Source organism: Ailuropoda melanoleuca, chromosome 18 (assembly GCF_002007445.2).
Source record: "Ailuropoda melanoleuca isolate Jingjing chromosome 18, ASM200744v2, whole genome shotgun sequence".
Taxonomy (NCBI): domain Eukaryota; kingdom Metazoa; phylum Chordata; class Mammalia; order Carnivora; family Ursidae; genus Ailuropoda; species Ailuropoda melanoleuca.
Genome location: NC_048235.1, coordinates 25,514,094 through 25,538,786, shown reverse-complemented (window position 1 = coordinate 25,538,786; position 24,693 = coordinate 25,514,094). Strand labels below are relative to the sequence as shown.

Genomic DNA, 24,693 nt, shown 5'->3' with positions numbered 1-24,693 from the left:
TTCTGACCCCGAGGGACGCACAGTCTGTTTAGATTTGCCGTCTGCAGGGCACGCAACTGCGTCTGAGAGCAGCCTTTCATTCCTCATGATCCACCCTGTTCCTGTTTGGTTTTTGGGTTGAATGATGACACATGGGAGAATGTTTCCAGAAATGTGGTCAGGACTTGTCATGTTTGGATGATACAAGTCAGTCGAGACTCACCCTCGTAGAAGCTTCTTTATAGATACCTGTCCATTAAGTATTTTAAAATAAATGATTTAAAACTCAGATCATTTATTTTAATACATTTAAAATGCTAGCCATACAAGTTTAGTAAGTGAATTTATGTAAGGAACAAAAGACTCTGGGGACGTAGGAATGAACAAACAACTTTTTGTTTTCTTTTTTTTTTAAGTCTCTATTTATGTATTTTAGAGAGAGATGGGCACGCACATGTGCGTAAGCGGGGAAGGGCAGAGGAGGTGGGAGAGGGAAAAAGAATTCAAAGCAGATTCCGCACTGAGGGTGGAGCCTGATGCTGGGCTCGATCTCACAACCACAAGATCATGACTTGAACCAAAACCAAGAGTCAGATGCTTAACCGAATGAGCCACCCGGGCATCTCTTCTTCCTTTAAGATTCCTTTATCATTGTTACGTTAGTAAATAAGTAAATAATTGGAGAAAAGAGCAGATTCTGTAGGCAGATTCTGTAGGCAAGATCCTGTACCCTGTGCTGTGGGCTATAGGATTCAGTTTTTGATCCCACTGGGCTTATGGTTGGGTAGAGGGCAGAGTATCGACCCTGTGAAATGCTGGGGCCCAAATAGTTCCGAGGGTCTTAAACGATGAGAAGCGCTTTCGGGACTTGGAGGTGTAAGATCATGTCCAGTGGATGCTTCTGTGGTAAGAAGTGGAAGAAAGGTGCCTCTGGGAGCTGAGAACAAAACACTGAGCTTACAGTTCTCTAAGAAGCCAACTTGTTTTACACCTGTTTCTTCTATGTTCCCCTTTGCTTGGAAAGGATCCATCAACCCCTATGAGAGCTACTCATCTTTCAGGAATCCAGAGCCTTTTCTGAGCCCTCTGCCCTGCATGGACTATTCATCTCTGTGTTTGGGCCTACCCCAGGGCAGGGTCCGCCACCACCCCCCCCCCCGCCTAAGGTGATGCTTCACCAAAGTATCAACAATAAATGTTTGCGGAAGAGAGAGAAGATGGATAAAGGAAAGAAGAAAAGGAGTGAAGACCCAAAGAAAGGAGAAGCGGTCAAATATAATAGGAAAGAGGGAGGTCGAGATGGAAGAGCTATTTCATAGTTCTAGACTATGTAAACATTTCTCTTTTCAAATCCTGGGTTGTAAGATAAGCTGACTTGCAGCTGTTTGGGTTCACACTTTGTCCTCTGTCTAGACCAGACCCCTCTGATGGCACAGACTCACCACATGGATACCTTACCTTTGGAAGGTAGTAAAGAAAGGTTTCCTTTGTTCTTCCCAGATTGCTTGCTTCTTGTCCAAGCACTGTAATGATGGTAGAGGACCCCAGCCCTTAATGGGGGGCCTCCGGCTAAGGGGCATTAATGCTCCAGGCCGCATCATGGAAGTAATCCTTATTGCCCTAGGGCCAGGCTTGTCTTCTCCACCACTGATCCAGACCTTCGTCAGCATTTGTCTAGTGCTTAAGATGCCTTCTTAGACCGAAATTTATGCAGGGAGTCTACTTTTAATTCAGATCTATCCTATAACTCAAATGATTTGCTTTCATTGGCCTTTAACCTACTGCAAAGGTTGGTAGAAAGGAATAGTGATCAAGGAGAAGTTCTGAGCAAGGAAGAGTCATGGTGAGTGTGTTGCCAGTTTTAGTTTTAGATGCAAAGGTCACTCATAAGGAATCATCTCTAGGGGCGCTTGGGTGGCTCAGTCAGTTCCATGCCTGCCTTTGGCTCAGGTAGGTCATGATTTCTGGGTCCTGGGATCGAGCCCCGCGTCGGGCTTCCTGCTCAGCAGGGAGTCTGCTTCTCTCTGCCCCTCCCCGATGATCCTTCTCTCTCTTTCCCCCCTCAAATAAATATAATCTTAAAAAAAAATCATCTCTAGTTTCAAAGGTTTTTTTGTTTCCTCTCCAAAGAAATGAGGCTAAAGAACTTTTTTTTTTAAGATTTATTTATTTGAGAGAGTGAGTGTGGAGGAGAGGGGCAGAAGGAAAGGGAGAGAGAATCATATAACCAGACTCTGCGCTGAGCATGGAGCCCGACGCAGGCTTCATCTCACAACCCCGAGATCACCACCCTGAGGTCACGACCTGAACCTAAACCAAGAGCCAGACATTCAACCAACTGCACCACCCAGGTGCCCTGAGGCTGAAGAACTTTTAATGACTAAAAATGTATTTCCCTTCTGCAAAGGAATATTTTCTACATAAAAGTGCAGTGTGGCATCCAGGATTGAACCTTGGAGCCGGTAAAGGAAATAAATGGAAAAACTGGTGAAGTCTGAATAGAGTCTGGAATTTAGTCAGTAGCAATGTGCCAACGCCCATTTCTTAGTTTTGACCAGTGTGCCGTGGTTTTGCAAGATATTAACTTGCAGAAAAACTGGACAGAGTGTATACAGGACACCTCTGTACTATCTTTTCAACTTTTCCATAAATCTAAACTTATTCCAAAGAAAGTGTATTTAAACATATTAACCCTCTCTCTCATTTTAGCCGCAGTGTCATTGTTGGTGCGGGATACATTGCCGTAGAGATAGCCGGGATTCTCTCCGCTCTGGGTTCAAAGACCTCACTGATGATACGGCACGATAAGGTAAATTCTTTCCTTTTCCCTTCCCTTTGCTTGATGTTAATCTTTTAAAAAATCTACCCTGAGAATATTCTCTTATGTTGTCATTAAAGACTAGGGTGTAAAGCATGTAGAGGTCAATTGGTCTGTTCTGCATGGAACTGCATAGAAGCTATTTGAATTGGGCTGTATGTCCTTACCAGCTGCCACTGGATAATGATTTTGATTTGATCAGACTGGCTGGTATTTTCATCGTGAAGTGGTAGATGGTATCAGGTGCCTTAAAAGGAAACATGCAGGCTTAAATATAAATATTAATTAAATTGAAAAGGCGGTCAGATTAATTTCTTGTTCTGGAAATCAATTTCACATGATCAGAAGGTAGTGTTGGATTAATAACACTCAGTCAAAAAAATTTACTAAGTTGTTTGCATTAAAAGAAGACGTATCAAAGATATTTGCACACCTATGTTCATGGCAGCATTTTTCACAAAAGCCTAGAGAGTGAAGCAACCCAAGTGTCCGTTGACAGATGAATGAATAAACAAAATGTGTTTATCTGTGCAATGGGATATTATTCAACTTTAAAAGGAAGGACGTTCTGACACAGGCTACAACATGCATAAACTTTGAGGACATTATGCCAAATGAAATAAACCAGTCACAAAAAGAAAAATATTATGATTCCCCTAATATGTGGTATCTAGCGTAGTCAAACTTATAAAAACAGAAAGTAGAATGGTGGTTGGTAGGGTTGAGGGCAGAAGGAAGTGGGAGTTGTTTAATGATTATAGAGTTTCAGTTTTGCAAGAAGTAAAGTTCTGGAGATAGATGGCACAACAGTGTGAATAGACATAACACTATGGAATTGTATCCTTAGAAATGGTTAAGTTGGTAAACTTAATGTTATGTATTTTTTATCACAAAAAAACAATAATAAAGGAAGCTTACAGATCATCTTACTGAATGTCATTTTATAGATGAAGAAATTAAGGCCAAGCAAAGTTTTACGACTGCAAATTAGCATCATAACTGAGAGTCAGCTAAAGTCTTAGAAAGCCCAGGACAGTACAGTTGACCCTTGAACAACTTGGGGGTTGGGGTGCTGACCCCCTGTGTAGTGGAAAATCCAAGTGCAACTTTTAACTCCCTAAAAACTACTAATAGCCTACTGTTGACCTTGACCTGAAGCCTTACCAATAACATAAACAGTTAACATGTATTTCGTATATGTGTTATATATAAAATTTTTACGGTAAAGTATGCTGGAGAAAAGAAAATGTTACTAAGAAAATCCTAAGAGGGGCGCCTGGGTGGCTCTGTTGGTTAAGCGTCTGACTCTTGATTTTAGCTTACGTCATGATCTCAGGGTTGTGAGATCGAGCCCCACATCGGGCTCCATGCTGGGCATGGAGCCTGCTTAAGATTTTCTCTCCCTCTCTCAAAAAAAAAAAAAAATCATAAGAGAGGGGTGCCTGGCTGGCTCAATGAGTAGACCATGTGACTCTTGATCTCAGGGTTGTGAGTTCAAGCCCCACATTGAGTGTAGAGCTTACTTAAAGAAAAAGAAAATCGTAAGAGAAAACGCAATTACAATATCGTACTGTAAAAAAAAAAAAAAAAAATCCATGTATAGTATAGTATAGTATAGCATGCAGTTCAAACGTGTTCAAGGGTCAGCTGTTTCTTTCTGCTAAAATGCAGCCTCCGTGTGATTACCTGGAGAAGTGTTACTTTATACGTTTTTTTTTAAGATTTTATTTATTTATTTGATAGAGAGCATGAGCAGGGGGAGCGGCAGGCAGAGGGAGAAGGAGAAGCAGGCTCCCCGCCGAACAGGGAGCCCAATGCAGGGCTCGATCCCAAGGACCCCAGGGTTATGACCTGAGCTGAAGGCAGACGCTTAACCGAATGAGCCACCCAGGCACCCCTGTTTTTTGTTTTGTTTTGTTTTGTTTTGATTAATCATGATAGTACCACCGGGTTTTGGTACAATTTTGGCACTTTCAGGGACCTTGTTCCAGGCAATAACAAGGGTGTTGGCCTAAGAATCTGGCTGACCTTAACAAGCGTGTGGTTTGGTCAGTCATTTAATGCTTTAGGGACAGGATTTATCAGATCCCTGACCATTCAAATACTATGGTTCTAATTCTTGACTATTTGAGCAACTAGAGGGAGACAATGTAAATTGATAACCCCAGTCAACATGTTCTTGAAAGAGCTTTCTCTTTACTTGGAGATTTGTCAAATCATTCATCCGCAGGAGATTTATATCCTGAATAATGTTTCCTCTAGGTAAGTGGTGTGTTATTTTGCTTTGCAGGAATATACCCAGCAAACAGGAAGGAAGGAGAGAGGCAGAGGGATAGGTAGCCTTAATTTAATGTGTAAATAAGTATATCAGCTGCAGCAGGTAATCAGTGGAGTGGGTAATTCCTGCATTTGGAAAATCAGCTCGTTCACACACGTATTTGGGTTTCCTGCCCTCGCCAACGCCCCATGCATCAGGCTAATTCTCCTCCTTTTCCCTGTCCTGGTGTAAGTCTGTTCTAGAACTGTCCTATGAATAACTCATATGCCCTCCCATCTTCACCCTGCCTGGGGGTTTGTTGCATGTGGATTATCACAAAGAACTCTCCAAGGCCATGGTCTTGACTTCGTTGCGTAGATAAGGAGATTTTGCTAGTGAGATCTTCCTTTGAATAATACCAGAGTGGAAGCTGCCTTGGAAATACTGAAAGGGGAAGGAGGATTTCTGGTCCCAAGACATAGTTATGGAAAAAAGAATCAAGCTTGGGAGGAGTGGGACGTGGCAAAGAGAGTAGAAGCCTGAAGGTTGCCTGTCTATTTAACTCTAAAATGGGAGTTGGTGAAATCAGACATAATACAGACATCGGTGGTGATGTAGGAAAATAGATTAAAACTCCACTTACAATATGGCCATGAATGAAGGAGGAGCTAGGAGAGAGGATGCTGATACTTGGCTCCCAAGTTTGTAATATCTTTAATCAAGGTTTATTCCTTTCCCATCACCCATCCTTCTGGTGCCTCTGTTTGTATACAGGTACTTAGAAATTTTGATTCAATTATCAGTTCAAACTGCACTGAAGAGCTGGAGAATTCCGGCATAGAGGTCCTGAAGTACTCACAGGTACGGCCGAGCCCGGGGCACACTCACCCTTCTTCCTCTGTGTGTCGTGAATCACACTTTCTGCTTTGGTTCCAACCAAGTGTTTAATAAACACAAACTCTATGTCTCCCCCAGTCAATGTATTCCTTTCTAGAGTACTACCAATTCTTTTCTTTTTCCTAAGAAGCTATATTTCTCAATATGTGAGTAAAGTCAAGGTATAAAAGATTAGAAATCTGGTAGTTGAATTTAGAACTACCACTCGGTTTTTTTGTGCTCAAATGCCTTATTGAACATGCTTATTTTTGAGGTTTATATTTATATTCCAGGGAATAATATTATGGAATCTTTTTAAAGCATACCCTTTTGAGTTCTGCAAATGGACAGAATTACAGAGTACTTTACTTCTTGGGGAATCACTAAATTTCAGTTTTCCTGGAGCATTAGGCTTGCAAAAGCAATTTTTTCCCTAGAGCTGTTCCCTCTCAGCAATGGCCCCATCAAGTAAAATAATAATTGTGAAGTTGCTTTGTGAATGTAAAAGTGATAACCCGATAGTGGGATCAGAACCCTTTGGGGTCTTCACTAAACTGTGTGCACCCAGCTCTTCTGACCCGATTCTCACCCCCTCCCTGTTCTGATTAAGACCGTCTAGAAGAAGTATCGCCTGTGAGGTGTGAGCAAGATTCTTAGCGATGCTGCTGCGGCCCGTTTCCTCCCCACCCTCTGATCGCCAATCACTGTGCTTAGATTTGTGACTTAAAATTTGATCAGGGTTTTTAAGAAGCACAGTTTAAAAACCTTGTGTTTAGGCTGAAGCATTAGGGTGTTGACACAAGCAGACATTTCTGGCCATTGGCTGGGTAATTCGGGCCAACCTAGGAAACAGTCTTGGCTCCCAGGAGTGGCGGTGTTGGCGTCGTTTGGGCAAAAGTGAATGTGTTAGCATGAAGGATCCACATGTAGGATTTGGTGGAAATTTTTTGAATGTTAAGAATTCTAATTTCCTCTGTGTTTTCCGTCTTCTCTCCCTCTCCCCAATTTTACACATTTTATTTGCCAATAGGTCAAGGAAGTTAAACAGACTTCCTCAGGCTTGGAACTGTGCATGATTACTTCAGTTCCTGGTAGGAAACCCACCTTGACCACGATTCCAGATGTTGACTGCCTGCTATGGGCCATTGGGCGGGACCCAAACTCCAGTGGCCTGAATTTAAACAAAGTGGTAAGCTGACTGAGTCTAACCAAAACATTCTTGGATCTGTTAGCAGTCCTGTGTTCCCCACCCCCTGTCCCCCTAAACTTTGGTGGATTCCGTTAGGTTTTTTTCCTCTTTGTTCCATATAACCAGTTTGTCATCAAATCCCACTCCTTCTTTGAAATTGAAAAAAAATATATTTTCCCTTTTTAGTGTGATCACCCTAGATCAGGTCTCTGCCACCTCAAATCACAGTTGTCCAGCAGTGCCCTGACGAGCCTCTTCCTTACACATTTCCTTTTCACAATGATACTTGGCCCTTTTAAAGCCCTGTAATTATTCCTTATCATCTGCAGCCTCATCTCGATTGCTGGGTGCGTCAGTCATCCTGGACATTTTGGGCGCTTGGGGATGGAAGTGGATGTGAAGCCGATCTGCCAGTGTTAAAATTAGCGTTCTTAGTTCTTTTCAATTGTGAAGGCGAGTCTGCTGTAGTAGCTTGGGGTCTGAGTCCCAGAGTTTGACCCAGTTTTGAATCTTCGTTCTGTTACTTACCAGTTGCATAGCCTTAAGCAAGCAGCTTAATTGCTCTTAAATTTCAATTGCTTCATATTAGCGTAGGAATAAAAATAGTCCTGGTCTCACTGGGTTATAGAGAAGAGTAGATGATGAGAAAGTGCATGCAAAGTATTTATTTATTTATTTACAGATATTATTTATTTGAGAGAGAGAAAGTGAGAGAGAGCACCAGCAGGGAAAGGGGGAGAGGGAGCAGCAGACTCCCCGCTGAGCAGAGAGCCCGATGCGAGGCTCGATTCCAAGACCTTGGGAGCATGACTTGAGCCAAAGGCAGACACTTAACCCATTGAGCCACCCAGGCCCCCACAAAGTAATTAGTTTAGATGCTGGCTTGTAGTATGAACTTAGTCCGTGTTAACCAGCTGCTGTTGTTGATGATGATGATTTTCCTGATATGGATACTACTCTACAAGTAATAATAGGACTATTTTATGTTTGTGGTTTTTATATTTGATGGAACATCTTGAGCAGTGTGTAACATTTTTATTTATGTTCTAATAGTAATATACTTTATCATGTGGATTTTTTTTTTCATTTCATAAAAGGTGTTTTTCAGCATTTTAAAAAGTAAAATATGCAGGGGCGTCGGGGTGGCTCAGTGGGTTAAGCATCTGCCTTTGGCTCAGGTCATGATCCCAGGGTTCTGGGATTGAGCCCCACGTCCAGCTCCCTGCTCAGTAAGAGGCCTGCTTCTCCCTCTTCCTCTGCCTGCCACTCTCCCTGCTTGTGCTCTCTCTCTCTGTCAAATAAATAAAATCTTAAAAAAAAAAAAAAGTAAAATATCCAGAGTGGTGTTTATCTTGTTTTTAATCTTACTATTTGGTGAAATTTAGTAAAACCGTTTATTTTCATATTAAAAAACTAGTCATCCAGGGGCGCCTGGGTAGCTCAGTCAGTCGGGCATCTGCCTTTGGCTCGGGTTGGGGTCCTAGGGTCCTGGAATTGAGCTCCACATCGGGCTCCCTGCTTGGTGGGAAGTCTGCTTCTCCCTCTCCTTTGTCCCTCCCCCCTGCTCGTGCACTCTCTCTCTCCCTCAAATAAATAAAAGTCTTAAAAAAAAAAAGAAAAAGGATGTTTTTCACCTTGTGGTTGAGTATTGTGGTTTTTTTTAAAAATTCAGGCTGAAGAGGTGCTTGAAGTGAAGATCCAGAGATTTGGTTTGCCTTTTTTTGTAGATAGACCAAAGAGTGACATGATTGCCTTTCACCTTTTTAGGGGATTCAAACTGATGACAAAGGCCATATCCTAGTAGATGAATTCCAAAATACCAACGTAAAAGGCATCTATGCAGTTGGGGACGTGTGTGGAAAAGCTCTTCTTACTCCAGGTACTGTTTCCTCGTTTTTTGGATGAGGGAAGCTCTGCGGGTTGTATAAAACCGTTCAGCTCGTCGCAGTCCAGTCCAGGATGTCTGAATGTTGTCAAAATAATAATGTATTGAAGTAGTTTGGTACCTGATGTTTTCTGAATAATACTCATTTTTCCTTAGAAGACTTTAACAGGGCTTTAGTGAAGACTGAAATGGTTATAGAGATGGTATGGTTACCTTCTGAAGAAGCCCTAAGTTAGAATCCGAGTTGCATGTGGTGACATTGGAAGGAAGTGGCTTTGGGAAGAAGCAATTTAGAGAGGCACTCTTATAGGATTACCTAGTCTTTTTTTTTTTTAAGGTTTTTATTTTTATTTGTGTATACCTATTTTTTAATTTATTTTTTAAGTAGGCTCCATGCCCGACGTAAGGCTTGAACTCATGATCCTGAGATTGGGAGTCGCATGCTCTACCCACCGAGCCAGCCAGGCGCCCTGATTATTTAGCCTTGGTAACGACCAAGAGTGACCCAACTCCCTTCATCCTATACCTCAACCTACTTTCTGAGTTAACTGGCACCATTTCAACCTCTTTGTCCCATTTTTATTAGCGACATCACTCACTCCATCTGCTTTCACTCTGTGCCTCACCAGCCTTTCTAAAATGGCCCTGGGTCTTTCCTCAGAATGGAAAGTTGCCCCAGTCAGACACCCAAAGCCTTTAAGCTCCTTCAGGAAGTTCTTTTAACAAAAACAAAATAACAAGCAAAATTTCAAAAACTTGACAATATAATTTAATTGTTGAAAATTGTAACAAAGAAAATTTCTAATGTATCCTTCTGATACCTTATTTTGGGAAAAAACTGTCACTTTGTAATCAACAAAATTAATAACTGATGCTTTTACTGAATGTAGGCATTTTTTTCTAAATACGAGACAAAAACAGGCTAAGGAGAATAAGCTAAAAAAATAAGAAGTAAAAATAATTTTAAAAATAAACTTAAAAAAAAAATCTTATGGGGGCGCCTGGATGGCTCAGTTGGTTAAGCATCCGACTCCTGATTTCAGCTCAGGTCATGATCTCAGGGTCGTGTGTTCAAGCCCTGCGTTGGGCTCCAGCTTAAAAAAAAAACTTGGTCAAGTCAGTAGTGATATGACTAAGTGTATAACTGGTGATTGTCTGAGACCATGGTCATCAGAACCAAATGGGCCCAGAAGTCCCCTTGGACAGCAAGGGAGAGTGTGGGGTCATTCACCATCCAGGATCGTGGTCTTTATCCTTGCCAACCAGAGCCCTAATGCATCAGGACCAGCCAGGGGGGAGGAGCCACGATATACCTGATAGAGAGGTGGAGGCTGGGAAGGCCTTCTAGGGAATTAAAGAAAAAAAAAATAACACCTTACTGTGAAATGAATAAGGTTATAAAGTAGGACTGCAGTTGCTCAAAACCAATATAGTTTGCTTCATTAATATTGTATGAAAAACCTAATATCCCAATTAAGTAGGTAACCCCCAGATGATTGGGAACTAGTAAATATGCCCCCCCTTATTTTGCTCTAATAGAATGTACAGAATTCACATAAGCTGATAGTTTTGAATTGTTAACTAAGGCGTTGGTATGTCTTCATTATAGTGACCTAGATATTATAATGAGCATTGGCATAAAACTTTGTCAGAATTAGTACATTAAGCCAGATGAGGAAATGGTTAGTAGAACAATTCTGCAGTTTTAAAGTGAACAAGAAACTGAAACGCTGATTTAAAAAATATCTTTGTAGTTGCCATAGCTGCTGGCCGAAAACTTGCCCATAGGCTTTTTGAATGCAAAGAAGATTCCAAATTAGACTATGACAACATCCCCACAGTCGTCTTCAGCCACCCCCCAATTGGGACAGTGGGACTCACAGAAGGTAGGTATTTAAAACACAGGTGAGGGGCACCTGGGTGGCTCAGTCGGTTAAGTGTCTGCCTTCGGCTCAGGTCGTGATCCCAGGGTCCTGGGATTGAGCCCCACATAGCTGCTCAGCAGGGAGCCTGCTTCTCCCTCTCCCTCTGTCTGCCGCTCCTGCTTGTGCTCTCTCACTCTGTCAAATAAATAAAATCTTTAAAAAAAAAATTCAAAATCTCCCAAAAGAATAAAAAAATAAAAACACAGGCAATTTATAGTTTCCGTCTTCCCCCTAATTCCAGGGGGAAATTACTGACTAACTCTGTCTTCACTCCCTAAGTTGTACTCCTTTCTGGTTGGCCTCTTATCACAATTCCAGTTTCCTCCCTAACTACTAACACTTGGAGAATAGAATTCCTTTTCCCCACACCACTGTGTGTCTTTTTGCCATTTTTAGCTTTTTTATTTGAACTAATTTCAAATTTAAGGAAAAGTTGCAAAAATATAGTAGTTCTCCTTATCATCGGTTTCACTTTCCGTGGTTTGTTACCTGTGGCCAACTGTGGTCTGGAAAGAGAGGATCCTCCCGACTTATTGTCAGAGGTCAGGAGTAGCCTCACGCTAGGTCACTGCCTACGTCACTCACCTCGCTTCATTCCTCACAGAGGCATTTTATCACTTCACATCATCACAAGAAGAAGGGTGAATGCAGTATGACAAGGCATTTTGAGAGGGACCACATTCGTGTAACTTTTATTACAAGTGTATTATAGTTCTGTTTTTAATATCAGTTATTGTTAATCTCCTGTGCCTAACTTATAAATTAAACTTTATCGTAGGTATGTATGTAAAGGAAAAAAATAGTATACATAGGCTTTGGTCTTATCCAGAGTTTCAGGCATCCACTGGGGGTCTTGGAACGTTTTCCCTGTGGATAATAGGAGACTACTGTAGTACAAAGGATTCCTGTATACCTATAACGTTTTTGCTTTACCATAGTTTTTCTCTACACACACACATACACACACTTCCGTATCTATTTCCTAGAAACAAGTCCATTCCTTTTTTTTTTTTTTTTTTTTTTTTTTTANCGCCCCAACAAGTCCATTCCTTTATATAGGCAAGCTACAATTTTCAAGTGACAGCATTTAAATTGATATAATATTGGGTGCAGGGTTAGGCAAAATAGGTAAAGGGGATTAAGAGGTACAGAGTTATAAAATAAATGAGTCATGGGAATGAAAAGCACAGCATAAGGAATACAGTTATTAATATTATAATAATTTTGTATGGTGACAGATGGTGACTACACTTAATCATGGTGAACATTTTGTAATGTTTATAATTGTCGAATCAGTATATTGCATGCCTGAAACTAACAATATTATGTCAACTATACATCAGTTTACAAAAAAGGTATTAAAAAAGAAATAAATTCATACAGTATTATCTAAATTTTGTCTTAACCACATTTTGCTAGTTATCTCAAATAATGTCTTCATATATATATATATGTATATATGTATATATATATATATACACACACACACACACATACATGCATATATATATTTTTAAGTATTCTCTATACCCAACTTGGGGCTCAAACTCACAACCCCCAGATCAAGAGTCACATGCCCCACCAACTGAGCCAGCCAGGTGCTCCTCAAATAATGTCATTTTTAACACTTTTTCCCTCAAGGCCAGGATTCAGTCCAGGATAATGCGTTGTATTTCGTTTTCATACCTCTTTGGTCTCCTTTATTTGAGAGACAAAATTCCTTAATCTTTCCTTTGTCTTTCATGACTTCGGCATTTATGTTACAGAATGTCCCTCATTGTAGTTTTGTTGATATTTTCTCATGATTTGACTCCGATTATATGTTTCTGGCCATCTCTCTCTTCAATAGCTCAGTGGAATTGTTTGGGTTTTTGAGAGATGCTTTTTTTTCCCTGTGCATTGTAGATGAGGCCATTTATAAATATGGAAAAGAAAATGTGAAGACCTATTCAACCACCTTTACCCCAATGTATCATGCGGTTACCAAAAGGAAAACAAAATGTGTGATGAAAATGGTTTGTGCCACCGCAGAAGAAAAGGTATGGGGAAAATGTAGTAAGCTAAGGAATGTTTTCAGACTTGGCAGGGATGGGGGTATTTTGGTAGAGTGGGAAGACCAAGTAAAGAGTTAATAAGCCTTTTCTGTTTCAACTGGTGCAGTCCCACTTTTATCTGCCTGCATGTACTGGGGTTCTTTGTAGTATTTCATTAAGAAAGAAGGTCCCAGAGGCACCTGGGTGGCTCAGTCGGTTAAGCATCTGAGCCTTTGGCTCAGGTCATGATCCCAGGGTCCTGGGATTGAAACTGAGCTCGGGCTCCTGGCTCAGTGGGGAGTCTGCTCCTCCGTCCCCCTCTGTCTCTTCCCCCCACCCACTTGTGCACTCTCACTTCGTTTTCTCTCTCAAATAGATAAAATCTTTTTAAAAAGAAAGAAAGAGGGGCACCTGGGTGGCTCAGATGGTTAAGTGTCTGCTTTGGCTTGGGTTGTGATCTCCAGGTCCTGGGATCGAGCCCCACGTCGGGCTCCTGGCTCATTGGGGAGTCTCCTTCTCCCTCCCCCTCTGCCTCTCCCCCTGTTTGTGCTCTCTCTGTCTCTCTCAAATGAATAAATAAAAAAATCTTAAAAAAAAAAAAGAAAGAAGGTTCCATATGTTTATGCTTTTAAAACATAAGAGGGAAAGGTAGAAAAGCTCACTGTCATTGACCCATAGGCAAGAATATATAGGCCCCTCAGAAATATGTATATGTGTAAGACCTTAATGGAAGATAAATTTAGATTTAACATAACCAATCAGTGAAGAAGAGAGCGCTTATTCAGTAAAATTTTCTGGGATATCACTTATCTACTTTGGTTTAATATTTTGAGGAACTGCCTGTTTTCCAGAGTGGCTGCACGCTTTTCACATGCCCCTCAGCCCTGCGTGAGGGTTCCAGTGCCCCCACCCCCTCGCCAACACTTGTTACTGTCTTTTATTATAATTGTCCCAGTGGATGTGAAGTGGTGTCTCCTTGTGATTTAAATTTTGAACAGGTGTGAATTTGAACAGGTTTTTTAAAAAATAATTTTTTAAATAGATTTCTTTGGGTATTGGTCAACCTATAGGGCTTTTCTGCCAATTGATTTAAATGTTATAGCGGGACATTAGCAATATGCTCTGGGAACGTGGCTCTGTGAAGGGACAGTGGATTAGTTGAAGATTCAGGAATAGTTTCTAGTTTCTCTTGTCAAAAAGAGCCTAGTCTGTATCTGATTCAGTGACCTTGTAGACCAAAAGCCACAAGACATAGTCCCTGGATTACAGAAATCCACGTCACTGAGGATTGACAGAAGCAGAGAGTCAGAGCAAAGAAAGTAAGTGGGTTGGCAGCAGAGCAAAAGTTGCTGTTTTTTGGCCCTGAATGTTCCTGATTAATCTAAGATATCGAGATACTGAATCGGTATGGTCTCTACTTACTCTTATCAGTTACTTCTTCATGCCCTTTTTCATTCATTCATTTGATAAACATTACTGGACAAACTCCCAGAGACTAAGAATGGGGATATGGAGAGGAATCCTATAAAGTTCCTGCCATCCCCAGAATCTCTTTGTAAATTCAGTTTGTTTATTGATTGATTGATTGATTGATTGATTTTTAAAGATTTTATTTATTTGACACAGAGAGAGACAGCCAGCGAGAAAGGGAACACAAGCCGGGGGAGTGGGAGAGGAAGAAGCAGGCTCCCATGGAGCAGGGAGCCCGACACGGGGCTGGATCCCAGGACCCTGGGATCACGCCCTGAGCTGGAGGCAGATGCTTAACGACTGAGCCACCCAGGCACCCCTGTAAATTCAGTTTAGATCACAATATCTAAAAATCTGGCTGTGTTATATATGTATGGTTTGGGACTTTTTGGGTTGTAAATTGAGATATACTTTTTTAATTGTAAAAAAACAGAACATCAAATTGACCATCCAATCATTGTAAGTGTAGAGTTCGGTAATCTTGTTTTTTTGTAAAATTATTTATTTATTTATTTGAGAGACAGGGAGCGAGAGAGAGGGCACAAGCTGGAGGAGGGGCAGAGGGAGAGGGAGACGCTGGCCTCCCACTGAGCAGGAAGCCCAGTGCGGGGCTCGATCCCAGAACCCTGGGATCATGACCTGAGCCAAAGGCAGTTGCCTAACCGACTGAGCCACTCAGGCACCCCACTTGATTTATTTTTAAACAAAATATATTTGTGGCTAAATTTTATACTTTCTTACTTTGCTAAGAATATTTGCTAGAGGTGAACATTAATACAGTTTTAAAATGATTGAGAAACAACTGGAAAATGTGATCTGAAACAAATGTCTCTTAATGGTCCTTTGTGCCGTCATCCAGTGTGTATGGACTGACGGCCTTCTGAGGACCATCTTTTGCTTGGTCATATGGAGACAGCAGGAAGCAAATGTAGGCAGGTCCCCTCTGTGTAGAGATTAAAATCTGCAGGAAAGGTGCACTGGAATTTTCTAGTCCCCAAATAAATAGAACACTGGAGTTGTGATAGAGTCATGAAAGAGAGGTACTGGTACTGAGAGATCACGTGACAGACAATTTCGCTTGGTTGGGAAGTCAAGGGTAGCTATCGGAAGAACAAATGGGCTTTAACTCAAAAGGGGAGGAAAAATTGTCCACATAGAGGGAACAGCTTGTGCAAAGGAGAGAGCATGAAGAAATGGCAGAGGGGCCTGAGCGGGGAGCGCCTGAGTGGGGCGGGCTGTGTGGGGCCGGCTGCGGAGGGACGTGGACACAGGACTGTAGCAGCTTGTAGGCTGTGCTATTGCCATGGCCAGATAAGAGACTCAGGTGTTCTAGAAGTTTTAAAATACCACGTATCTCCCATGACAAATACAAAATGTATTAGTCTACCTAATAAGAACTTTTACTTGAAGAATGTTTCTCCCCCACCCCCCCACAGGTGGTTGGAATCCACATGCAAGGAATCGGGTGTGACGAAATGTTGCAGGGCTTTGCTGTTGCGGTTAAAATGGGAGCAACGAAAGCTGACTTTGACAACACAGTTGCTATTCACCCTACCTCTTCAGAAGAACTGGTCACACTTCGTTGAAAACCCAGAGACTCGTATGGCGGGCAGCTGGACCAGTAGACCTGAAATGAACCAAATCGCCACGTTTACTTACCGTTCCCGTTTTATGTATTCCTTTATTGTAATCAGGATATTCCGACAGTGGAAATTTTCAGTGCATAATAGGACTTATTTATGTAATTAGAGATTTGTTTTGTCGTCCAGGGTTAATTTTCATTTGATTGCACCTCACAGTAATCAATAGTTCAAAGTTCTGTCGTTTTTTTTTTATTAACAGCTCTGTTCTGGTTTTTTTGTTTTGTTACATGTTTTGTTTTTGTTTGAGCCTCATCCCGGCCATAAAACTATATGAAGTACAGTTAATTAAGGTACTTGAATGAATATAGCTTGCTAATTTTTATAGATGAAGAGGACAGCAGCTCTGCATATTACAAAGCTGCGTCAGAGATGTGACCTTTTTCTAAAAGCGTATAACACGGGACACCCGCCCTCCATATTTTATTTCTTTTGCTTTAAATGATTAAAAATCATGTTCCTTTTATGAGGTGAAGTACATCAAACTTGGGAAAGATTTACACGAGTGAGGGACATCTTGGAAGTGATTTCTGCTTCCAGAAGGACAGGAATTCAAAGTCTCTTCTCTGCTAAGAGTTCATAGTTCAATGAATGATTTCAAGTTTTTTATGTGTTCTTGTCATTTTTTTTTCCCGAAAATGATTTCCAAAAATCTGAAAATAAAATCATAGCCTTTTCTTCTTACAAAATTTGTTATTAGGAATTTATAGCTAACAGTTCATTTTCTAAGAATATTTCACATTGGATATTATGTGCTAACAGTGAGCTCCCTTAAGTAGGCTTAAGGCCTTATGGGGGGGCATTTTTTATAGATTAAGAGCAGAGGTATAAAAGAAACATTTAGCAAAGTTAGTGGTTGAGTTGAAAGAACAGTCTAGAAATCACTTAGGTTTTTAGCATTTTATCTCCATTAGCTTTCACCAACTAGATAAGTTAGTTAAATTTTGCCATGGTTTTCATTAGTGACATAGTGGTACTGACTTCTTTCTTGAAGCTTTTACTGAATGTCTTTCTGGTTAGCTATGACCAGGTTGCCGCTCTGACTTACTGAGTAGGTCCAGTGTCAACAGAAGAAAAATACTACAGTAGTAACTAGGTTATGTGACTGTTGGAGCAAGAAAATAAGGTCTAAAAACCCGGACATGGACTGACATAACCACTCCCCACCTCTGTCAGCTGCCTAAGGTAGTGGCCCATGGTTCTGGGCTCTGCAGACCTGGTTTGTGTCTTACTCTGTAAAGGGCCCCGACTTTGGGTGTGACTTTGTAAGGAACAGGGGGGACTCTACTAGTTAGAGCCACTCTAACACCATGTATTTTTTATCTTGGGTGTCCTTTTCCCTGCCTTTTTTCTGGGTCTGTAGTAAAACAACATGCAAGTAACCTTTTCCAAGTTGCAGTCTCCGTTCTCATCAGTTCCCAAATGGGTCTAGGCCGGGAGGCGGTCCGGCCGCCCAGCCTCTGTTACACAAAGCATGGGGCAATGTAAAGATATACAAGGCAGCATGTTGTGTACTATCTGGCACATTGTAGGTCCCCTCATTAGAGTGGTGGTTGGAGAAAAGACATGGCACAGTTGACCCTTGAACAACACGGGTTTGAATTGTGTGGGTCCATTTATATGTGGATATTTTATGGTCCTATAAATGTATTTTCCTTTTTTTTTTTTTAAAGATTATTTACTTATTTATTTGAGAAAGAGCGAGCGAGCACAAGGAGGGGGGAGTAGCAGAGGGAGAGGGAGAAGCAGACTGAGCAGGGAACCCAACACGAGGCTCGATCCCAGGACCCTGGGGTCATGACCTGAGCCGAAGGCAGACACTTAACCAACTGAGCTACCCAGGCGCCCCCCTTCCGGATTTTCTTAATAACATTTTCTTTTCTCTAGATTATTTTATTGTGGTTTTTTTGTTGTTTAGTGAGCTCTATGCCCAGTGTGGGGCTTGAATTCATGACCCTAAGATCAAGAGGCACAGGGTCTCCTGCTCTACCGACTGAGCCAGTCAGGTGCCCCTCTAGCTTATTTTATTGTAATAAGGCAGAATATAATACATATAACACACAAAATAATGTGCGAATTGACTGTTCATGTTACCAGTAAGGCTTCCAGCCAACCATAGGCTATTAGCTGTTAAGTTTTTGGGGAGTCAAAAGTTATACAGGTGTTTTACTGCATGAAGGGTTGGTGCCCGTAACTCCCACATTGTTCCCAGATCAACCATACTTGCTTTCAAGTAATCATGTAGCCTAGAGTAAGAGAGAAAATTCTACACAAATGACTCATTCAAAGCAGCGTGTTCGTCACATGGTGACCATATGATTTGTTGCCTAGAATGGGACACCGTTGGGAGTGAAAGGGGCACTATTAATTAATTGGGGACAATCAGCACTGATTTGTACTGTTGTAGGAAAATGGGACAGTGCCACCCTAAGTAAGCATTATTGGAAGAGGTGGAAGTATGCAAGTTAAGAGACAAAAAGTGCCATTTTGCTGGGAAAACTGAAGGGCATGAGAAAGAGATCACATAGGGTGTGGAATTTGGGATTGTGGAGGAGGTCAGAACATGTGGAAGGTACAGTGAGGCAGAATCATCAAAGTACATATGAGAAATGATAAGAGTTCAGTTGGACTGGAGCATTAGAGAGGATGTTGGTTTTGTGTAGAATGTTTTTACCCACTTGTTTACCTGATGGTCTGGTTATGTGTTGCTGTGTTACAAACTTCCTAAAAGCTTAGTGCCTTAAAATAGCAACTTTTTTTAATGTGTCACGATTTTGTGGGTCAGGAATTGGAGCAAGACTCAGCTCAAAAGGATAACTATTCTGTTGATATTGACAAAGATCATTTGCTGGTATTCAAATGGTAGATATGCTGGTCTAGACACTCTGAAACCATCATTCATATGTCTGGGGCTTAGACAAGGATGACGGACTGGAAGGCTGGCCTCAGCTGGGACTGTGGACCCAAAACCGAGTGCGCACATGCAGATTTTCCCGCATCGCAGTCTAAGAGTTGATGGACTTATATGGAAGCTCAGGGCTCTCAGAGATTGTTCCAAGATTCCCAGACAGATGCTGCAAGCCTTATGATCTAACCTTGGAAGTTCTAGAACATCCCTCTGCCACATGCTATTGGTCAAGCAAATCACTAAGGCCAGCCCAGATTTATGAGGAAGTGCGTTGGACTTCACCTGTCGGTGGGAGGAGAGGTAAAGAGTTTGTGTCCATCTTTAATTATACACCTGTCAGCCTGCTCAGTTGACTAGGCTTGTCTTAACACATCTTTGTGAAGATTTCTTTAGTAGTTTAAAGTATTAATCGTTCCCATAACACCCTGCCTCATAGTAGGTCTGTGGTCACATGGTAGGTCAGCAGCACGTGGTCACCTGGTCATTTTACACTTAACATCAATCAGTTTTATATTCTCAGTGTTGAGTTTCACAGCACTTTTCCTGGTATATCATGTAGCAACTTTCGCTGCAAGAAGACAAAGCCTGTGTTACTGTGGGAAGTAGTAGAAAAGGGCAACATTTTCATCCTTTTTGAACAATTAGTATGCAGGACGTTCAGGTCTTCCAACAGATTTTCCCTTACCATGAATCTGACCTCCTTGACGTAGACGAAGGGCTGTTAGAGGTCGATATGGAAGGCGGTTTCCATTGTGCCTGACTCTGAGAAATACTTCTATTGCCATTGCCTTTGGTACAATATTTTAGCATGTTGATTCTTAAATGAAGATCAGAATCAGTGTTTCAAAGGTAAGTGATTATATCCAATCATTTCTGTATTCTGTGTAGTATGTTTTAAGGACTATTTAATGTGTTGGGGCAGTATTAAAAGGTAAAGTGTTAGATGCTAGGGCTGGGTTGTATCTAGACTTTAAATTTTTATGGAAACAGTTCCCCTTTCGAGTTCTTTTTTTGTTTGTTTTTAATATTTTATTGACAAAGAGAGGGAGAGTACGTGCACACCAGAGGGGGGCAGGCAGAGGGAGAAGGAAAAGCAGACTCTCCGCTGAGCAGGGAGCCCAACATGGGGCTCGATCCCAGGACCCCGGGATTATGACCTGAGCCGAAGGCAGGTGCTTAAGTGGTTGAGCCACCCAGATGCTACCCCCCACCCCCGTCTTAAGTTCTTTATAAATTGTAGTAGCAGACATTTTCCCTTATGGCTGTTCAGCATCTAGATTCCTTAAGTCTGGGGAATCCCAGCCTTAATCAGTCTCAGAGACAAACCGCATCTCTCCACATAAACCTGGAAATGCCAGGTGCGTGTTTCTCAGGCTCCCTTGCCGCTAGGGAGAAGGCACATGCCACAGGCTTGACCAATCGGATGTACCCGCCCCTGACTACTCAGAAATCAGTGATGCAAAGAAATAGGGATAGGAGAATCCATTCTAGTAGCGGGTGATGGCGGCTGTGGCAGCAACATCAAGGGGCAGCCTGACAGCAGTACTGGTTCCTACCGTGTCCATTTCTAGCGATGGGGGCTGGAACCCTGTGGCAGCAATAGTGAGCTTCCTGGCCCAATTCCGAGTCATGATTCTGGCCACCGTGGCTCTAGTTGCCTGGCATCTGACCCTGGATCATCAGCCTTCTTAAGATTTTGTGAGCTACCCTACATAGGACATATTTCATTCTACTTAAATTGGGCGATATGAGTTTCCAGTGTTTAAAGACTGTGATTGGTAGTTTTATTTCCTAAAACAATCTTGAATTACAAGAACACTTATCTATGAACTCCTGTTGCATTGCCATTAAGTGTTGTCCATGTGTCTTTTTCTTTGCCCCTTTCGAAGACAAGGACCATGCTCCACACATCTTTGTATTTTCACTGCTTACTGCAGTGCCCAATACTATTGAATGAATGAGAGTGGTGGGAGATGACAGTGGAAAATCAGAATGCACTGTTTGGAGAGGACCTTGATAAATGGATGAAAAGATTAGCAATAAGGAATCATTAAAGATTGTGAAAGGAAATGCCATCAAAGTGGGATTGGAAGATTAAAGTGGAAGTAGGAAAAAAGTGGAGAGTAGGGGGGAGATCAGAAGGGAGGCTGAGACTGTCTGTGTGAGGTAACAAAGGGCCTGGATTGGGATGGTAGCAGTGGGAAAGGGAAAGGACACATACAAGAAAAGTTGCTACAGAAGAATCAACAGGATTCGTGAACTAATTGAATTTAGGGCTTGAGAGATAGGGAGGAATCAAAACTAGCCCTGAAGTTTACAGCATGAGGAACCGGAAGAAATATACCATTAATAGATCGTTCATAAAATCTTAACAGGTGGAGAAAGTTGTTTTAAGGGAGCAGATGCTATGTTTTGGACATGTTGAATTTGTGGTCCCAGTATTTATCTGGATATGAAAAGGATGGGCGTTTAGGAGAAATGTCAGGACTTGAGAGACAGATTTGTGAATTACAGACCTGGAGGTCATAGTTAAAGCCACCAGTGTGTATGTATGGATGGATGTACATATATGTGTGTACACATATAAATCTTAAGGCAAGAAGGTGTGTTAGGAGAGAACGGAGGCTAGAGTGTCAATAATACCTGCACTAAGGGGCTAAGGAGCCAAGGCCTCAGAGGAAAGCTCAAAGGAGAAGGGAATGGTACACAGGCTGTTGAGCCTAAAGACTAAAGAAAGCTACAGGAGTTCACAGGAGCATCAATGTTCTTCAGCCAAGGACCAAAGGAACCCTTCATTGAATAAGTTGGGTTTGTTACTTGTTGCAGTAACAGTAACATATGGGGATATAGGGTGACATAGTAAGAGTCCTTTCTTTTTTTCTTTTTTTTAAAGATTTCATTTATTTGAGAGAGAGAGCACACAAATGAGAGAGCATGAGCCAGGGAAGGGGCAGAGGGACAAGCAGACTCCCCACTGAGCAGGGAGCCCAATGCGCGGCTCAATCCCAAGACCCTGGGATCATGACTTCAGCCAAAGTCCGATGCTTAACCAACTGAGCCACTTGGGCACCCCAGTAAGAGTTCTCTCTAACAAAGAACCCATTATAGGATATGGACTTTCACTGGGTAACTCTGGGGAAGGAAAAGGAAGCAGAGGTTGATTCTAGATTGAAATTGTCAGAAAGCAGGGGACAATCTTCTGATGTGATATTACAATAAATGTTTGTGGGGAGGCAGCTGCGCACGTACACACACACACACACACTAATTACTAGTAATTGGTAAAGAAGAAGAATAATCCATTCAGCAAGAGAGAGGTTGTGTGCTATTTTGTGTTGCTTAGTGATCTTGACTAAAGTAAGCATTCTATGGAATTTTATGTCCAACAAGAGAAAGATGATTTAGAGTCATTCTCAGATGTCACAGGCTGTTCCTTTCTTTCTTAGGATGTTATTGGTGACTTTGAGATTCCAAGTTAAATAAAAATGTAGAATGAAAATAAAATAAAAAAATGGCTAAAAGGAGATTCCATAGTGAGGAAAACTTTAAACTCTTCCCTCACCCATTCCAAAGAATTCGTTGTCTGCCTGTTAAGACTCAGCTCTGAAGGTAAGGGGATTGCTGGGAAGGGCAGGAGGAAACTAATCTGAACATGGAAAAATATCTGCATATTTTCACCTGAGGGGATGGCGGCAGTAAGTAAGGGAAATGGGAGATTGATAATGCTGGCACAAGAGGTGATCACTGAAGAAATAGGTTCTTTCAGAGCAAACAAAGAACATCGTTTAGTGCTTTTAAAAACGTCTTTTGTTTTTCATTTTATGTGGGCAAAAACATGTTTGCTTCAAGACTAGGGATAATGACATGTTTATCTGCATCAGTGCCCAGCCAGACTCCCAAATAGGTCCATGATTCCTCTGATTAGCAGCCCCAAACTTGAAAACTGACCCCAGCCTACCTTTCCAACCTTATTTCCCTTCTCAGACTCCACATTCTGGCTAGACTGGAAGGACAGCTCTTCCATTCTAGCCAACAGCCTCTGTCCCGCACCATCTCCTCTGGCCATTTGCCTGTGGTATCCTGCACATCCTGTGAATTTGACCTCCCTTTCATAGAGCAGCACGCCTCTCCCCAGTCAAAGCGAGTTCTCTGCCCTTGTCCCACAGCCTTTGGTGATATCTCCGAGAACACCTGGCAGAGTCTGACTTGCACTCTGGATCTTTGTTAAATTCTCGAAGACAGGAAGCAGGTATTAGTCACTCCAGAATTTGTGTATTCTTTCTCACGCTCAGACATAATGATAAATGTTTACTTGTTTAATCAAAGTTCACTGGGGACAAGTGAGTCAAATTATCCCAAACATTAAAGTACTTCTTATTTATAAAGTTAACACTTCTGGACAGGTCTGCATGTCTGTCTCTCTGTCTATCTATCTATCTATCTATCTATCTATCTAGAGATAACTTCAATATAATGGCATTCACTATAATATGTATTATACAGAGAGGGGCGCCTGGGTGGCACAGCGGTTAAGCGTCTGCCTTTGGCTCAGGGCGTGATCCTGGCGTTGTGGGATCGAGCCCCACATTAGGCTCCTCCGCTATGAGCCTGTTTTCTTCCTCTCCCACTCCCCCTGCTTGTGTTCCCTCTCTCGCTGGCTGTCTCTATCTCTGTCAAATAAATAAATAAAATCTTTAAAAAATATATGTATTATACAGAGAGAGGTAGAGATATACCTACATAGATACAGATAGATATAGGTAAACATCTCTGTAGATAGATCTCTGTATATATATATCCTATAAATTAATGAGAAACAATTCATTTAAAATGACAAAGGATGGGAGGCCTGGCTGGCTCAGTCAATAGAACATGTGACTCTTGATCTTGGTGTAGTGAGTTAGAGCCCCATGTTGGGAGTAGAGTTTACTTAATTTTTTTTTTTTTAATTTAGAAAGGAAATGATGAGGGGCACCTGGGTGTCTTGGCTGAGTGTCTGCCTTCGACTTGGGTCATGATCCTGGGGTCCTGGGATCAAGTCCTGCATCGGGCTCTGCAGGGAGCCTGCTTCTCCCTCTCTCTCTGCCTGCCACTCCCCCTGCTTGTGCTTGCTCTCTCTCTCTGTCAAACAACTAAATAAAATCTTTAAAAAAATAAATAAAAGGAAATGATCAGACCATTCACATAAATGAAAACTTAATGACCAGCATGAGAAAACATTCAACATCACTAGCAATCAGGCAAATACAAATGGATACAGAGAAATACCCACTAGATTTAAAATATATAGATATTTGATGATCTATTCTACATACCCGGGGCAGACCATGACTCAGTAATCACCCCTCTTCTCCACCTCTCTGTTTTCGAAGCCTCAATTTTATTCTGATTTCACTCCATGAGCTCAAAGAAGGCTCCTCCTTTCCCACCCACAGAAAGGTGAGCCATGGTTGTCTGAAGTTATCACAGTGGTTTCTTTACCTTTAATAGTGATTGATTGGTTTAGGCGATGGCATGTGGCTTTATTCTGGCCAATAGCTACCTAGGAGGAAGTCTGTGTGTATAGGGGTAGAGGATCAGAGCTCTGATAGAGGTTTTCTTTATCCTTTAAAAGTGATGTAGGGGCGCCTGGGTGGCACAGCGGTTAAGCGTCTGCCTTCGGCTCAGGGCGTGATCCCGGCGTTATGGGATCCAGCCCCACATCAGGCTCCTC

At 41.8% G+C, this 24,693-nt stretch overlaps 1 protein-coding gene across 2 annotated transcripts in view; it reads left to right on the top strand.

Annotated features, from left to right (window-relative positions):
* The window catches only part of GSR (glutathione-disulfide reductase), a 41,794-nt gene extending 25,038 nt beyond the window's left edge, over positions 1 to 16,756 (top strand). Inside the window, exons 7-13 of one of the 2 annotated variants that reach the window (XM_019801344.2) lie at positions 2,689 to 2,788; positions 5,829 to 5,915; positions 6,961 to 7,119; positions 8,887 to 8,998; positions 10,759 to 10,890; positions 12,835 to 12,968; positions 15,869 to 16,756. In XM_019801344.2, coding sequence (XP_019656903.2) covers positions 2,689 to 2,788; positions 5,829 to 5,915; positions 6,961 to 7,119; positions 8,887 to 8,998; positions 10,759 to 10,890; positions 12,835 to 12,968; positions 15,869 to 16,018 — 874 coding nt within the window. In that variant the 3' untranslated portion in view covers positions 16,019 to 16,756. The remainder of the gene's footprint in view (positions 1 to 2,688; positions 2,789 to 5,828; positions 5,916 to 6,960; positions 7,120 to 8,886; positions 8,999 to 10,758; positions 10,891 to 12,834; positions 12,969 to 15,868) is intronic. The other variant, XM_034647544.1, reaches the window with a different exon arrangement.
* Positions 16,757 to 24,693: the final 7,937 nt, after the last annotated feature.